Source organism: Sus scrofa, chromosome 7 (genome assembly GCF_054392235.1).
Source record: "Sus scrofa isolate SSC_HxYL_T2T_F1_AM1 chromosome 7, Sscrofa_HxYL_maternal_Yorkshire_Landrace_v2.0, whole genome shotgun sequence".
NCBI classification, from domain to species: domain Eukaryota; kingdom Metazoa; phylum Chordata; class Mammalia; order Artiodactyla; family Suidae; genus Sus; species Sus scrofa.
Window position 1 is genome coordinate 40,632,081 of NC_139389.1, and position 17,258 is coordinate 40,649,338.

Genomic DNA, 17,258 nt, shown 5'->3' on the forward strand with positions numbered 1-17,258 from the left:
GGGATAAAGCCCACACCACAGCAATGACCCGAGCCACAGCAGTGACAACACCAGATCCATAACCCTCTGCACCACCAGGGACTATATCAACAAGAATTAATGGGCAGGAGTTCCTTTCATGGCTCGGTGGTTAACGAATCCAACTAGGAACCATACGGTTGCGGGTTAGATCCCTGGTCTTGCTCAGTGGGTTGAGGATCTGGCGTTGCTGTGGCTGTGGTGTAGACCGGCAGCTGTAGCTCTGATTAGACCCCTAGCCTGGGAACCTCCATATGCCACAGGTGCGGCACTAGAAAAGACAAAAAAAAAAAAAAAAAAAAAAAAAAGAAGAATTAATGGGCAAATCAATCGGGAAAAGAAAAAATAGATAACTCTGAAACCATTCTGAATAACATATGAATTTATTGAGAAAGAAAGCTCACAAATCAATAAGAAGAGAGGATAAATGCAGCAAATTTGTTGGAGAAATTGGCTGGAAATCCGGTCAGTTTGGACCTACACTTTATACTGTGGTATAAAATATTTTCCATATGCTTTAAAGCACTACGTGTAACAATAATTACACTTTAAAAAAAACTAAAACGGGAGTTCCCTTGCGGCTCAGTGGGTTAAGGACGAGCGTTGTAGGATCACTGCTGTGACTCTGGTTACACCTGTGGAGCGGGTTCAATCCCTGGCTCGGGAAATTTTGCATGCGGCGGGGACAACCCCTCCTAAAAAAAAAAAACCCACAAAAAAACAACCAACCAAAAAAACCAAAACAATAGGTAGATAACTAAGTTTTGATGAAGTATAACTAAGTTTGAATGAATAAAAGTAATGAGGGAGGCTCGCCCGCAGCGCTCCAGAGGCGGAGCACGCAGCAGGTTGAGCCGAAGCGCCGCCGCGGTTCCCAGGCGCGTCCGCGCTCGGGCCGCAGCCCTCACCCCAATCGCCGGGCCGCGCGTTGGGAAGCGAGCCGCTCAAGCCTGGGGACCCCCCCCCCCGCCACCCCGGCGCACCCGTTCCCTCGCCAGCCTCAAGCCTTGCTCGGGGCTCGGTCCCCGAGGGCAGCCCATCTGCGGGAAGGAGCCCGCCCTGAGGCGCGCTGCGCCGCCGGGCCCCGCAGGGGCGGTGGGGGCTGGGCGCCCGCCCTTCCTGAAGCCCCTCCCCCAGCCGTCTGGAGCCGAGGCGGGGACGAAGCCCGCCGGGTTGAGGCGGCGGCGCTCCCCGTGTTCAGTCCCGTCCGCAGGCCGAGACGTCGGGAAGCTGAAGAAATTCCTGCGGGCGTTCGTGGGAAAGCAGAGCGGTGAGTGCCAGCTGGTCCGCGGAGGCTCCCTGCGGGCGCGCGTCCGCGCTCTGTCTCCGCCACGGCCCGTGGCTGCGTTCGCCCACCCCTCTTAGCTGCTGGTTTCGTGTCGCCGGCTCCATCGGTGGGACTTTGACCTTTCGGTCTTGACTCTGTCCGCTCCTTTCCCAGCCGCGGGGCCCTCTGCAGTCCCCAGCCCGCCCAGGGTCCCTTAGCCTCGGCAACCCCCGCCCGCTTCCCTGAGCCCCACCCTTGTTCGCAGCCCTCTTCCCGCTCTCAGCGCTCTAACCTTCCCCGTCCCTGGGAAGTCCACCCGCCCCCCCGCCCCAGCCCCAGCCCCAGCCCCAGCATTTACTGTTTGTAGACTTTTTGATGACGACCATCTGATTCGTGTGAGGTGGTACCTCTTTGTCGTTTCGACTTGCATTTCTCTAGTAATTAGCGATGTTGAGCGTTTTTTTCATGTGCCTGCTGGCCATCTGTATGTCTTCTTTGGAAAAATGTTAAGGTCTTCTGCCCATTTTTCAATTGGGTTGTTTTTTTGTTGTTAAGTTATTTGAGTTGTTTGTATATTCTGAAGATTAAGCCGTTCTCCCACACCATGGGTTGTCTTTTCGTTTTTTTTTTTTTTTTATGGTTTCCTTTGCTGTGCAAAAGCTTGTTAAGTTTGCTTAGGTCTCATTTGTTTATTTTTGTGTTTATTTCTATTGCTTTGGGAGACCTAAGAAAACATTTGTAGAGTTGATGTCAGAGAATGTTTGCCTATGTTCTCTTTAGGAGTTTCATGGTGTCATGTCTCATATTTAAGGCTTCAAGCCATTTGTGGTTTATTTTTGTACATAGCGTGAGGGTGTATTCTAGTTCCATTAATTTATATGCAGCTGCCCAGTTTTCCCAGCACTACTTGCTGAGGAGACTGTCTTTTTTCCCATTTTATATTCTTGCTTCCTTTGTCAAAGATTAATTGGCCATAGGTGTCTGGGTTTATATCTGGGCTCTCTATTCAGTTCCGTTGATCCATGTGTCTGTTTTTGTACCAGTACCATACTGTCTTGATTACTGTAGCTTTGTATTATTGTCCGAAGTCTGGGAGAGTTATGCCTCCTGTTTTTTGTTTTGTTTTGTCTTGTTTTTGTTTTTTTGTTTTGTTTTAGTTTTGGGGTTTTTTTTGTTGTTGGCTTTTTTTTTTTTTTGCTTCCTGAGGATTGCTTTAGCAATTCTGGATTTGTTATGGTTCCATATAAATTTTTGGATTATTTGTTCTAATTCTGTGAAAAATGTCATGGGCAGTTTGATAGGGATCACATTAAATCTTTGAATAGTATAGCGTTTTAATGATATTAATTCTTCCAGTCCAGGAGCATGGAATAGCTTTCCATGTCTTTGAACCCTCCTTAATTTCCTTGATTAATGTTTTATAGTTCTCAGCTTATAAATCTTTCACCTCCTTGGTCAGGTTTATTCCTAGGTATTTTATTTTTGGGGGTGTGATTTTAAAGGGTATTGTTTTTATATATTCCTTTTCTAAGATTTCATTGTTAATATATAGAAATGCAGCTGATTTCTGAATGTTAATCTTGTAATTTATAGTCTAATTCACATTACATAGTTTTATGACTTCTCATTTCTTAATGTAAGTCTTTATTAACTCCCCTCCTTTCCACCATAATTCCAGAAGCCATCTTAGTTTTTTTTTTTTTTTAAAGTATACTTGATTTTTTTGGAGCAAGTTTAGATTTACAGAAAAATTAAGATCATGCAGAGGATTCCCATGTACCCCCACTCTATTTCCCCTACTATTAAGGTCTTACATTAGAATGGTACATTTGTTACAATGAATGAACCAATTTTGATACATTATTAACTAAAGTCTGTAGTTTATTCAGATTTCTGTAGTTTTACTTTTTTTTCTGTTTCATTTCAGAATACCACATTACATTTGATTGTCCTGTCTCCTTAGGTGCCTTAGATTTTTTTTTTTTTTTCAGTATTGTGTTTACATGCTTTTTAACTCTGTGGAACTGTGAGGTTAATTATCTTTCAAGGCTATTATATTGCTAAATAATGCCCTTTAGTAGCTCTGACAATGAAAGCTTGATCTCTGTTTTCACTGGCAGTCTGTAGTTTTCTTATTAGCAAAGGTCTGTAGAATCTCTGTCATCTTGGTACAGCTCTTCATATTTTATTTTCAGGTTTTAGAATTCCACAATTTAACTTTTGATGACTAATTTGTGGCAAAGCCTTGTTTGTCTCTTTACTAACATTTACCACATTTATAATTCTAGTTTTTTTGTATTTGTTTTTGTCTATTCCCCATAGCAGAACACAAGTCTCATGACAATTTTTTTGTTTCATTGTATCCTCAGTATCTATAATAGTGTAGGCTTTTAGTGGGCACTCAGAAAATTTGGTGAATAAGTGGTAATTGAATCCAATAGTAATCCAAAGCTAGTAGTCATCTTTCCAGTGGTGAAGGCTACATTTTTTCCTTATGCAATTAATAGTTTAACAAAACACTTTATACTTATATTATTTGACTGTATGCTGAGATACTCCAGGCGCTCAGGGAGCAGGGAACCCAATAATTTATAGCCTCTACCATGTCACACACACAAAAAAACCCAGAATTTTATTTTATACTGCCTTTTTTTAGTTGAACAAAATTAGTTTTGTTTTGTTAAAGTTATTGTTATATAATTTGCTATAGTATAGCACCTAAAAGCATGTTAAATGATTATTAAAGATGTGTTCATGGAACAGACTTGAGGTTAGGTAGACTTTTATTTAGCTTTTCAAAAATTTAAGATTCTTGAAGTTCCCTGGTAGTCTAGCAGTTAAGGATTTGTTGTTGTCACTACTCTGGTGCCACCACCAGACCTAAGGGTTCAGTCCCTGTCCCGGGAACTTTTGAATGCCAGGGGTACAGCCAAAAAATAAAATAATGTAAGGTTCTATGCTCTATGATGAAGATGAATTGTTTCAGTATATGAAGCCTCATATTAACTACAGCAGTCTTGGTAATCTTCCTGTAAACTCATAAGGTTTCTTTATATATTTCAGTAATATAGTAATAAATGAATATATTTCCCTTAATAAAGGGATATTGAAATACAAAAAAACAGGAGTTCCCATCGTGGCTCAGCGGAAACAAATCTGACTAGTATCCATGAGGACGGATCCCTGGCCTTGCTCAGTGGGTTAAGGATCCGGCGTTGCCATGAGCTCTGGTATAGGTCGAAGAGGCGGCTCATATCCTGCATTGCTGTGACTGTGGTGTAGGCCAACAGGTATAGCTCCATTTCGACCCCTAGTCTGGGAACCTCCATATGCCCTGGGTGCAGCCCTTAAAAAAAAAAACCGGAACAAAACAAATAATGAAAAGAGTTACATAAGGATGATAGACTTTACTAAGTCAAAATTATAAACTTCTGCACGTCAGAAACACCATAATATGTTACAAGGCAAACAACCAAACTAGAAAAAATAATTTGCAGCAAAAAATAAAGCATGCAAAAATAAATACAAATTTAAAAGTAAATAATAAGCACATAATAAATGTTTAACTTCACTTTTAATGTATAACTACATCTTGTAAACACAGTTTACTTTCAATTATATGTTATGACACAACATTAAGGAGAAAAATCAGGGAGTTCCCGTTGTGGCTCAGCAGTTAGTGAGCCCAACTAGTATCCATGAGGACACGGGTTTGATCCCTAGTCTCGCTCGGTGGGTTAAGGATCCCGTGTTGCCGTGAGCTGCAATGTAGGTCACATACTACATTGTTTTTTTCCCTTTCAGCTTTATTGAGGTATAATTGACAAATAAAATTGTAAGATATTTAAAGTGTAAAATGTGATGGTTTGATATATGTACACATTGTAAAAGGATTCCAGAAGTTGAGTTAATTAACATATTTACCCTTTTTTTTGTGAAAACACTTAAATTTGTGTGTTCTGTAACACACATTTTTTGCTCTCTTAGCAAATTTCAAATATACAACACAGTATTACCAATCATAGTTACCATGCTATGCATTAGATCCTTGGATCTCATTTATCTTATTACCAAAGGTTTGTACAATTTAACCAACCTCTCTCCATTTCCCTGTCCCCAGACTCTGACAACCACTATTCTACTCTCTGTATTAGTAAGACTTTTTTTTAGATTCCACATAAGTGATACCATGTAGTATCTGTCTTTGAGTTATTTCACTTAGCAGATCGTTCTCCAGGTTCATCTATATTCTCACAGATGATAGGATTTCTTTCTTTTTTAAGGCTGAATTGGAGTTCCCATTGTGGCTCAGTGGTTAACGAATCTGACTAGGAACCATGAGGTTTCAGGTTCCATCCCTGGCCTCGCTCAGTGGGTTAAGGACCCGGCGTTGCTGTGAGCTGTGGTGTAGGTTGCAGATGCAGCTCGGATCCCACGGTGCTGTGGCTGTGGTGTAGGCCGGCAGCTACAGCTCCGATTCGACCCCTAGCCTGGGAACCTCCATATGCCGTGGGAGCAGCCCTAGAAAAGGCAAAAAGACAAAAAGACAAAAAAAAAAAAAGGCTGAATAATGTTCCCCACACCCGCATCGCCCCCCCCCCCCATTTTCTTTACCCATTTAGCCATTGACAGACACTTAGCTTGTTTCTATACTTTGGCTGCTGTTAATAATGTAGCAGTGAACATGGGAACACAGATGGCATGTATCTTTTTGAGATAATGGTTTTGTTTCCTTTGGATATATACCCAGAAGTGAGATTGCAGGATCACTGGTAATTCTGTTATTTACCTCCTTGAGGAGCGCCATGCTGTTGTTCATAGTGGCTGCATCCTTTGACATTCCCACCAACAGTGCATGAGGATTTCTTTGCTCGGTATCCTCACCAGTATTTGTTATCTCTTGTTTTTTTGTTTTTGTTTTTATCATAGACATCCTAATGGTGTGAGGTGATAATCTCATTGTAGTTTTGATTTATATTTTCCTAATGATTAGTCATGTTTAGCACCTTTATATGTACGTATTGACCACCTATGTCTTTGGAAAAATGGCCTTTCGAGTTCTTTGTGTGTGTGCATGTGTGTATGTACATATATTGCTTTTTAGGGCTGCACCTGCGGCATACGGAGGTACCCAGGCTAGGGGGTCCAATCGGAAGCTACAGCTGCCAGCCTACACCATAGCCACAGCAACTCAGCATCTGAGCCATGTCTTTGACCTATGCCACAGCTTATGGCAACACCAGATCCTTAACCCACTGAGTGAGGCCAGGGATTGAACCCGCAACCTCATGGTTCCTAGTCAGATTCGTTTCTGCTGTTCCGTGACGGGAACTCCGTCTTTGCCCATTTTTCTGTTGGGTTGTTTGTTTTTTGGTATGGAGTTGGTTGTATATTTTGGATATCAACCCCTTATTGGGTATGTAGTTTACAAATATTTTCTCCCCTTCAGTAGGTTGCTTTTTTCATTTCGTTAGTGATTTCCTCTGCTGCATATATGTGTTCTTTAAAATAGAAATACAGCCACCTAAATATTTTAAATGACTTTCCTTTGAAATGGAATTATAGGTGGTTTTATTTTTTATTCTTTGCCTCATGTTCCAACTGTTATCTAGGAAGTGTGTGTTATTTACATACTCCAGAATTGGTTAAAGCATTTCCCTGGCTTGGCCCCACCAGGCAAATGATAGAAATGGCTCTCCCCTTTCACAAAGGGGGTTGCAAGGGAGGATTCATGGAGTATCTTCCCTGGTGACAGTTCCCAGGTTGCTGGGCCTCCCAGAAAGCTGCCTTCCTGTCCACGTGGGGCCTCAAACATGTCCTTCTGGGATTCAGTTTCATGGAGAAACACTGGCTGTGGCCCAGGTCCTCTCTGTCATGACCTCCCTCTCAAAGAGAATGCCAAACGGTGGTCTGGCTTTTCAGCCACTGAACAAACCCAAATCAAATCTCCCCATCTGGGAGGGTTGGGGAGGTGGGAGGTCCCCACTGGCCCAAGGCCTGGGGGTGATGACAAGCAGAGAGGAGAGGGGATTCAAGGAGGCCGCCTGCCCCAGATGCCCATCTATTTCTCCTTCCATTCAGCCTCCCAGCTTCCTCTGCAAATGAACTTCATTACACTCCTCCTGGTGCCAGGTCTGAACTGGTTGGAAAGGATGCAATTTAGTCTCCAGGAGCTGGGACCTCTTTTTCAGATAGGAAATTATGCAAAATTTTAGGCACAGAGAGATTTGCAACATGCTACCAATAGCTGTAGTAGCTCCTAGGGCAACAGGAGCAGCAACTGTCCTTGGTCCCACTGGGCCCCCTCTCTGTAGTGAGTTGAGCAGTGACCCCTCAAAGGGTATGTTCAGGTTCTAACCCCTGGAACCTGTGAATGTGACCTTCTTTAGAAAAAGTCATTGTGGATAAAATTAAGGATCTCAAGATGAGATCATCCTGGATTTAGAGTGGGCCCTAAATCTGATGACAGATGTTTTTATAAGAGAGGCAGAAGGAGATTTGAGATTCACAGAGACACACAGAGGGAAGACCATGTAAAGATGGAGCAGAGATTGGCATGAAGCATCCACAAACCAAGGAAAGCCTGGGATTGCAATTAGAATCTAGGAGAAAAGCGTGGAATGGGTTCTCCTTAGAGCTTCCCGAGGGAGCCAACCCTTTTGAAACCTCGACTTTGGACCTCTGGCCTCCTTTGAAGAAAACATTTCTGTTATTTTAAGCCCCTAAACTTGTGGCAGTTTGTCACGGTAGCTACAAGGAACTGACACACACTCTTTCACACATAGCCATTCAGCAGTCTGGGTCTCCAGGTCCCAGAACTCCCACCAGCTAGGCCATCCAGGCTCATGATTCAGTTGCCCGTCTCCTCCGAGTCAGCTACTGGGATATTCCCCTTCCTGCCGGAGGAATCGCTCAAGAGCACACGCTCTAATTGCCTGATTGTCCAGCAGAACGCGTGCTTGTCAGGCAGATGACAGTACCATCCTGTCACTTTCAGAGTGTTCCCTTGGAGTTCCTTTGTGGCTCAGGGGGTTAAGGACCAGACATTGTCTCTATAAGGATGCAGGTTCGATCCCTGGCCTCACTCAGTGGGTTAAGGATCCAGCATTGCTGCAAGCTGCAGTGTAGGTGGCAGATGTGGCTTGGATCTGGCGTTGCTGTGGCTGTGGTGTAGATCCCAGCTACAGCTCTGATACAACCCTGGCAACTAGCCCAGGAACTTCCATATGCCACAGGTGCAGCTGTAAAAAGAGGGGGGAAAAAAGTGTTTCCTTCATGGGCCCTAAAAAATAAGTGAGTAAAAGAGAAAATAATTCATCTTGAGATTAAAAATGTGAAGCCAATATCGAGGAAATTGAAGCCAAGGTTGATCCCTAAAGTGTTAGTCACAACTCTTTCTGCCCTTCATGACTTTCATTCTTAGTGCTGACTTTCCACTGAAGTCCAGGGTAGGACCAGGTTTCCACCTGCAAAGGTTGCCCACAAGGTGAAACCTGAGGGCTGGGCTCTTTTGACCATCCTGAAATTCCCCAGAGGAGCATGATCAGATGGTGGAATTTCAGGCATTAGGACTCAACCTGGAAGGAGCCGTGTTTCAGGGAAGAGGTGGACCTTTGCATTAGCAGGTGACTGTGCCCTCAGTTGATAAGTAAGATCACTCCCCTCCCACTAGGGAGCCTGAACGTGAGCTGTTCGGGCAGACTTGGAAGGTCTTATCGTATCAAAGGTATTGCCTTGTTGACAGGCAGGCAAGCCTGTGGGGCTAGCTTTGCTGGAAGCAGAGCTGTTGCACTGCTACAATATACATGTCTGGCTATGACTTAAAATGCCAGGCACCTGGTTATACCTGCACATGTGGGAGAGAGTCACTGTTTTGAATATGCTCTCCTGGGATACTTTTAATAGAAAATAGTGTAGCTTCATTGTTTATTATTATTATTTTCTTCACAGATGGGAGCATTCAACATATACTGTTCCATATCTCACTTTTTTTTTTTTTAATGTTCTTGTGATGGTTCCACAGTAAACATTGTCTTAAGGGAGTTTTTGGCCAAAAAGCAGGGAAGACTCCCTTCTCCCTTCCAAGCCCGAGATCGTTTCTTTTTCTAACATAGTGTGTGAAAGGGTTCAGACCCCCAAGAGACAGCCAGTACTCAGGAGGGGTGTTCAGCAACATCCCTGTGTTTCCCACACACGGTGACATGAAGAAAATTGCATTTTACCTACACGGGCTCCTCCGCTTTCTGTGGGTGACCTTTCTCCTTGAAACTTTGGAAAGTTGGAGTGGAATTCCCAGCCTGGACTCCGGATTCCCACATCAACCTAGGCAGCAGGGGTGAGGGAGGTGGGCCCAAATCAGCTTGTCCACAGCTAGGTCACTGCCTTCCTCCCCAGGGCAACCCCCATGCCTATTTTAAACCCAAGATGGTTGACAGTTAAGACATCCAAGTTCAACTTTTTCTATCTCCCTTGGGGCACTGAGGCACTGACTTAACGGAAGACATGAAGCCTAGAGAATATCCCATGCTTTAAGTCTAATTCCTTGGTGCAGGTTATATAAATTATCTTATAGAACAAAGAGACCTAAGCCTTACTATGCCATGTTCTCAGATTCTTGGTTTTACTGGTTCCAGATATTCATAGACAAGGATTGCATCACTGCTTGAGAAACAGCTGAGAGACCTCCCAGCCCTGCATCTGCAGGAGTGCCCACATTTCCATTCCATGGCACTAATTACGGATCTTCTTTACATTAGCTGCATGGTATTCCATTGTATTTATCCAAACCTCATTGCTAGTCACCTGAATTTTCGCAGGTGTTTATGGTTGTAACCCAGTGCTTAGGAGGGTACTTCTTTTCTTTTTTTTTCTTTTTTTTTTTTTTGTCTTTTTGCCTTTTCTAGGGCTGCTCCCACGGCATATGGAGGTTCCCAGGCTAGGGGTTGAATCGGAGCTGTAGCCACCGGCCTACAGCAGAGCCACAGCAATGTCTGCAACCTACACCACAGCTCACGGCAATGCCACATCCTTAAGCCTCTGAACAAGGCCAGGGTTCGAACCTGTAACCTCATGGTTCCTAGTCGGATTCGTTAACCAGTGCGTCACCACGGGAACTCCAGAGGGTATTTCTTTAAATATATTTCTGTGATATGCGAGAACATTTCTGAAAGGTATATTCTTAGAAATAGAAGAATTGGGTCACTAGGGAGACATTTAAATCTTTTGTAGACCCAACCGAATTCCTTTCCAAGACTGCCCCTCTTTGAAAAACTTATGGTTTCCAGATGAGACAGGTTGGGGGGGGTAGGAGGATGAGCTGGGGGTTTGGGATGGAAATGCTGTAAAATGGGGTTGTGATGATCATTGTACAACTATAAATGTAGTAAAATTCCTTGAGTAATTGAAAAGACTTTGCCGCTCTTCACACCTCCAGCTCTGGTCTGTGAGTGTGGCAGCTGCGTCCACTCATGACACCTCTGAGCCTGTTCATTGTTGTCTGTCAAATGATCACCTGGTTTTAATTCACCTTTATTCAGTTTTTTGTTTCATTTTGTTTTTTAGGGCCACACCTGCAGCATATGGAAGGTCCCAGGCTAAGGGCCGAATCGGAACTCCAGCCGCTGGACTACACCACAGCCACAGCATCGTGGGATCTGAGCTGCATCTGCAACTTATGCCACAGCTTGTGGCAACACCAGATCCTTAACCCACTGAGCAGGGCCAGGGATCGAATCTGCATCCTCATGGATACTAGTAGGATTCTTAACCCACTGAGCCACAACAGGAACTCGCCTTATTCAGTTATTAATGAAGCTGAGCATCTTCTTAAATGCTTCTTGGCCTCCGATTTTGTTCTTGAGCAGCTGGTTCTTTAATTGAAAAAAAAAAAATACAGCTTCTCAAGTTATATTGTTTCCTCCAGGAAGTGCTCATTATGCCTAAGAGAATACCAGGAAGTTCTCGCTGCCTATAACGCACAGGAGTTTCTCATCTCCTGTAGAGAAAGCAATTATTCACATCAACATCAGCCAAATGCAAAGTGCTCACAGCCAGATATGAGCAATGCTCAAGGGAAACCACCTTTCCAGGTTTCAAGGGCTTGTGTCACAGATGGGGCTTCAGGGGTAAATTTAGACTCCGTGGATGGGAAAAAGCCATTTCACAATGCAAATACAGATTTTACCCAGGCAAAAAAAAGGAGGGAGGGAATCATCAATTGTTTAGCTCAAGTAAATACCGAGCCAAGTTAAATGTGATTTAATGTATTAAATGTTAAATTTATGTAAATGTTGTTAAACATTAAAATCCCGATGGGTTGACCCCATTTGCATTCATCCCAGTCTCCTCCCCTAAGGGTCTTTTCCTGTGCTTCATAATTGGCAGCTAATTTCCGATGTGAATTCAGATCTGACAACTCTCATGCCCTGGGCTGTGATTTGGAAGGAGCCATTGAGATGGGGGCTGCTTTCCTTGACTTCAGCTGCTGCTGGAAAAAGCAAGGTAAAGAGAAGCCGTGTATTTTTTAGCACCAGGACTCCATCATATTGCTGTCTGGTGGTGGTGTTCTGGAACATTCCTGAAAATCCCACCTGGAACCCAGTCCTCTAACCTTTCCAGTGACTTTGTAAGGCCCTGATTCCTGTTCTAAAATTAGCTGATGTAGTTTCTGTTTTCCTCCAACTAAACCCTGACTGATACAGCTCACAAATGCTTATCTTGATGGAGCCACGTGAGGTACGGGAAAGAAAAGTCTATACAAAGGGCAGTGCAGTCAGGAATCTTGCTTGTTATGGTTTTCCTACTAGCATTTTATTTTATTTTATTTTTATTTTTTGTCTTTTCTAGGGCTGCTTCCCATGGCATATGGAGGTTCCCAGGCTAGGGGTCTAATCGGAGCTGTAGCCACCGGCCTACACCAGAGCCACAGCAATCCAGGCTCCAAGGTGCATCTGTGACCTACACCACAGCTCAGGGCAACGCCGGATCCTTAACTCACTGAGCAAGGCCAGTGATCGAACCTTCAACTTCATGGTTCCTAGTTGGATTCGTTAACCACTGCGCCATGACGGGAACTCTCCCTACTAGCATTTTAATCAGATACCTCATCCCTGGAGGAAATTTGAAAAGTACGTAAAAGGTACAAAGAATGAAATAAAAACCATCTGTTATTCCACAAGAATCAAATTTTTTTGTTTTTTTAATTAATTTTTTAAATAAACTATAGTTGATTTACAGTGTTGTGTCCATGTCCATTTCTACTGTACAGCATAGTGACATATGGAGGTTCCCAGGGCATATGGAGGTTCCCAGGCTAGGGGTTGAATCGGAGCTGTAGCCACCGGCCTACGCCAGAGCCATAGCAACGCAGGATCCGAGCTGCGTCTGCAACCTACACCACAGCTCATGGCAACGCTGGATCGTTAACCCACTGAGCAAGGGCAGGGACTGAACCCGCAACCTCATGGTTCCTAGTCGGATTCACTAACCACTGCGCCACGACGGGAACTCCTATACATTCTTTTTCTTATACTGTTTTCCATCATGTTCTGTCCTAAGAGACTGGGTATATAGTTCCCTGTGCTGTACAATATGAGCTCATTGCTTATCCATTCTAAATGTAATAGTTTGCATCTTCTAACCCTACACTCCCTCCCAGCTTCCCCTTGGCAACCACAGGTGTGTTCTCTATGAGTCTGTTTATATTCTGTAGGTATGTTCATTTGTGCCATTTATTGGATTCCATATATAAGTGATACCATGTATTTATCTTTCTCTTTCTGACTTTACTGTATGAGAATCTCTAGTTGCATCAGTGTTGCTGCAAAAGTCATTGTTTTGTTCTTTTTTATGGCTGAGTAGTATTCCATTGTGTATATGTACCACATCTTCTTAATCCATTCATCTGTCGATGGACATTTAGGTTGTTTCAGTGGCTTGTCTATTGTGAATAGTGCTACAGTGAACATAGGGTTGCATGTTTCTTTTTGAATTACAGTGTTGTCTGGATGTATGCCCAAGAGTGGGATTGCTGGGTCATATATAGCTCTATGTTTAGTTTTCTGAGGAACCTCCATACAGTCCTCTACAAACGGCTACTGCCCTGCACTTCCCAACTGTAAGAATCAGGTATTGATGAGAAGAAAACATTCAGGCCCTCTGGAGTGTTGGTCCTAATGGGCTTGCTGCTCCTGTTTACTGAACGTGGAATGACCAGGTCAGCCAGGGGGAGTCTGGGCTGAAGCTGATGCTCACAGAGTCAAGGGGGAAAGCTGGAGCAACAGAACGTGATGATAATAGCTTGTCCCATTTGTCTTCCAGTTCTAACCCACACACCAGGCACAGCGGGAGGCTGTGTTTATACTGTTTCTCTTCAGTCACCCTCCCTGGACCCATGCTGACCGCTCCCTATGCCTGGAGAGGACCCTTCGTATCCCTTGAGCCTAAGCTGCAACCTCCAATATGTTTGTCTCCTTATTTCAGCTGAGCCTCTTCTTTCCACTTTCTTTCTTTCTTTTTTCTTTTTCTTTTTTTTTTTAATGGCTGCACCCATGGCATATGAAAGTTCCTGGGCCAGGAATTGAATCTGAGCAGCAACACCAGATCCTTTAACCGACTGTGCCAAAACAGGAATAGAACCCACGCCTCCACAACAACCAGAGCCACTGCAGTTGGATTCTTAATCTACTGCACCACAGCAGGAACTCATCTTCTTTCCACTTTTCATCCAAGGCCAAAATTTCCTTCCGGAGAACTCCTTCCTCTATCTAAGAGAAAATAATAATAAAAATACCTATCATTTACTGGAGTTCCCACTGTGGAGCAACAGAATTAGCATCTGCAGCACCAGGATTATTATTATTTTTAAAAAATTTTCTTGGGGTATAGTTGACTTACAATGTTGTATTAATTTCAGGTGTACAGTAAAGTGAATCAGTTATACATATAAATATATCCATTCTTTTTCCCCATATAGGTTATTATGGAATATTGAGTAGATTTCATTCTTTTTTTTTATTTTTTTTATTTTTTGTCCTTTTGCCATTTCTTGGGCCGCTCCCATGGCATATGGAGATTCCCAGGCTAGGGGTCAAATTGGAGCTGTAGCCACTGGCCTACGCCAGAGCCACAGCAACTCGGGATCCGAGCCGCGTCTGCGACCTACACCACAGCTCACAGCAACGCCGGATCGTTAACCCTCTGAGCAAGGGCAGGGACCGAACCCACAACCTCATGGTTCCTAGTCAGATGCGCCACCATGGGAACTCCAGAATATTGAGTAGATTTCCCTGTGCTATGCAATGGGTCTTTGTTGCCTATCTATTTTATATAGTAGTGTGTATATGTCAGTCCCATCCTCCTAATTTATTCCTCCCTCTCACAGTTTCCCCTTTAGTAACCATAAGTTCACTTTTGAAATCTGAGTTTGTTTCTGTTTTATTTTATTTATCTATCTATCTATGTATTTATTCATTTTATTTATTTTGCTATGCCTGCAGCATGCAGAAGTTCCTCACCACAGCAGTGACAGTGCTGAATCCTTAACCACTAGGCCACTAGGGAACTCCTGTTTCTGTTTTATAAATAAGTTCTTTTGTATCATTTTTATTAAATTCCACATGTAAGTGATGTCATAGGATATTTATCTTTCTCTGACTTACTTAGTATTATAATCTCTAAGTCCATCCATGTTGCTACAAATGGCATTTCTCATTCTTTTTTATGACTGAGTAATATTTTGTTGTATATATGCCCCTCATCTTCTTTAGCCAGTCCTTTGTCAATGGAAATTTATGTTCCTTCCATGTCTTGGAAATAGTGCTGCAATGAACATTAGGGTGCACATATGTTTTCAAATTGTGGTTTTCTTTGGATAGATGCCCAGTGATTGCTGGATCATATGCTAAGTCCATTTTTAGTTTTAGTTATCTGTTCTGCAAAGAAGTTCATCATGTCCTTTTTTTAGATTCCACATGTAAATGATAGCATATGATGTTGGTGCCTTATTGTCTAACTTCACTTAGCATGATAATTTCTAGAGCCATCCATGTTGCTGCAAATGCAGTTATTTCTTTCCTTTTAATGGCTGAGTAATATTCCATTGTGTACCTCATATTCTTTATCCACTCCTCTGTCAATGGACATTTAGGTTGTTTCCATGTCTTGGCTATTATATGTAGTGCTGCAATGAGCATTGAAATACATGTATCTTTTCGAGTCATGGTTTGCTCTGGATAGATGTCCAGGAGTGGGATTGCTGAATCAAATGCTAATTCTATTTTTAGTTTTCTGAGGAATCACCATACTGTTTGCCACAGTGGTTGCACCAATTTACATTCCCACAAACAGTGTAATAATAGGGTTCCATTTTCTCCACACCCTCCCTAGCATGTATTGTTTGTAGCCCTTTTTTTTTTTTTTTTTTGCTTTTTTGCTTTTTTGCTTTTTAGGGCTGCACCTGTAGCATATGGAGGTTTCCAGGATAGGGGTCAAACAGCTGCCAGCCTATGCCACAGGTGTAGCAATGCAGGATCTGAGCCATGTCTGTGACCTACAGCACAGCTCACTGCAAGGCTGGATCCTTCACCCACTGAGCAAGGCTAGGGATCCAGCCCACATCCTCCTGGTTCCTAGTCGGATTCCTTTCTGCTTCACAACAACAGGAACTCCTGTTTGTAGACTTTTTGATGATGGCCATTCTGACTGGTGTAAGGTGGTACCTCATGGTGGTTTTGATTTGCATTTCTCTAATGATTGGTGATGTTAAGCATCTTTTCATGTGTTTTTGGCCATCTGTCTTCTTTGGAGAAATGTCTATTTAGATCTTCTGACCATTTTTTTTATATATATATAAAGTGCATGAGATGGTTATATATTTTGGAGATTAATCCCTTGTTGTCACTTCATTTGCAAAGATGTTCTCCCATCCTGTGGGTGGTTTTCAGTTTTTTTTAATGGTTTCCTTTGCTGTGCAAAAGCTTTTAAGTTTAATTAGGCCCCCCCCTTTTTTTTTTGGTCTTTTTTTTCTTTAGTGCTGCACCCCTGGCATATGGAGGTTCCCAAGCTAGGGGTCTAATCGGTGCTGTAGCTGCTGGCCTGTGCCACAACCACAGCAATGCAGGATCCAAGCCGTGTCTGCAACCTACACCACAGCTCATGGCAATGCCAGATCTTTAACCCACTGAGTAAGGCCAGGGATTGAACCTGCATTCTCACAGATACTAGTCAGATTTGTTTCTACTCAGCCACGATGCAAACTCCCAGGTCCCATTTTTTGTTGTTGTTGTTTTTGTTTTTGTTTTTATTTTCATTACTCCAAGAGGTGGATCAGAAAAGCTATTGCTGTGATTTACGTCGAAGAGTATTCTGCCTATGTTTTTCTCTAGGAGTTTTATAGTGTTTGACCTTAGATGTATGTCTTTAATCCATTTTGAATTTTGTGTGTGTGTGTATGGTATTAAAGAATGTTCTGATCTATTTCTTTTACATGTAGCTGTCCCAGTTTTCCCAGCACCACTTGTTAAAGAGACTGTCTTTTCTCCATTGTGTATTCTTGCCTCCTTGGTTATAGATTAGTTGACCATAGGTGCATGGGTTTATCTCTGGGCTTTCTATCTATATAATCCATTTTTGTGGATTATATAGATAGGTCCACTGATCTATATAATCCATTTTTGTGCCAGTACCATACTGTTTGATGACTGTAGCTTCATAGTATAGCCTGAGGTCAGGGAGCTTGATTCTTCCAGTTCTCTTTTCCTTTGTCAAGATTGCTTTGGATCTTCAGGTCTTTTGTGTTTTCATGTAAATTTAAAATTTTTTTGTTCTAGTTCTTTGAAAATCTGTGAAAAATGCCATTGGTAATTTGATAAGGATTTCATTGACTCTGTAGATTGCCTTAGGTATTACAGTCATTTTGACAATATTGATTCTTCCAAATCCAAGAGCATGGTATATCTTTCTGTCTGTGTCATGT

The 17,258-nt window shown here is 42.8% G+C and overlaps 1 protein-coding gene across 1 annotated transcript in view; it reads left to right on the plus strand.

Moving 5' to 3' along the window:
* The first annotated feature begins 819 nt into the window (after positions 1-819).
* The window catches only part of LOC106504394 (uncharacterized), a 51,755-nt gene continuing 35,316 nt past the window's right edge, over positions 820-17,258 (plus strand). Inside the window, exons 1-2 of the mRNA XM_084970547.1 lie at positions 820-1,288; positions 11,669-11,785. Of these exons, the coding sequence (XP_084826673.1) occupies positions 820-1,288; positions 11,669-11,785 (586 nt within the window). The remainder of the gene's footprint in view (positions 1,289-11,668; positions 11,786-17,258) is intronic.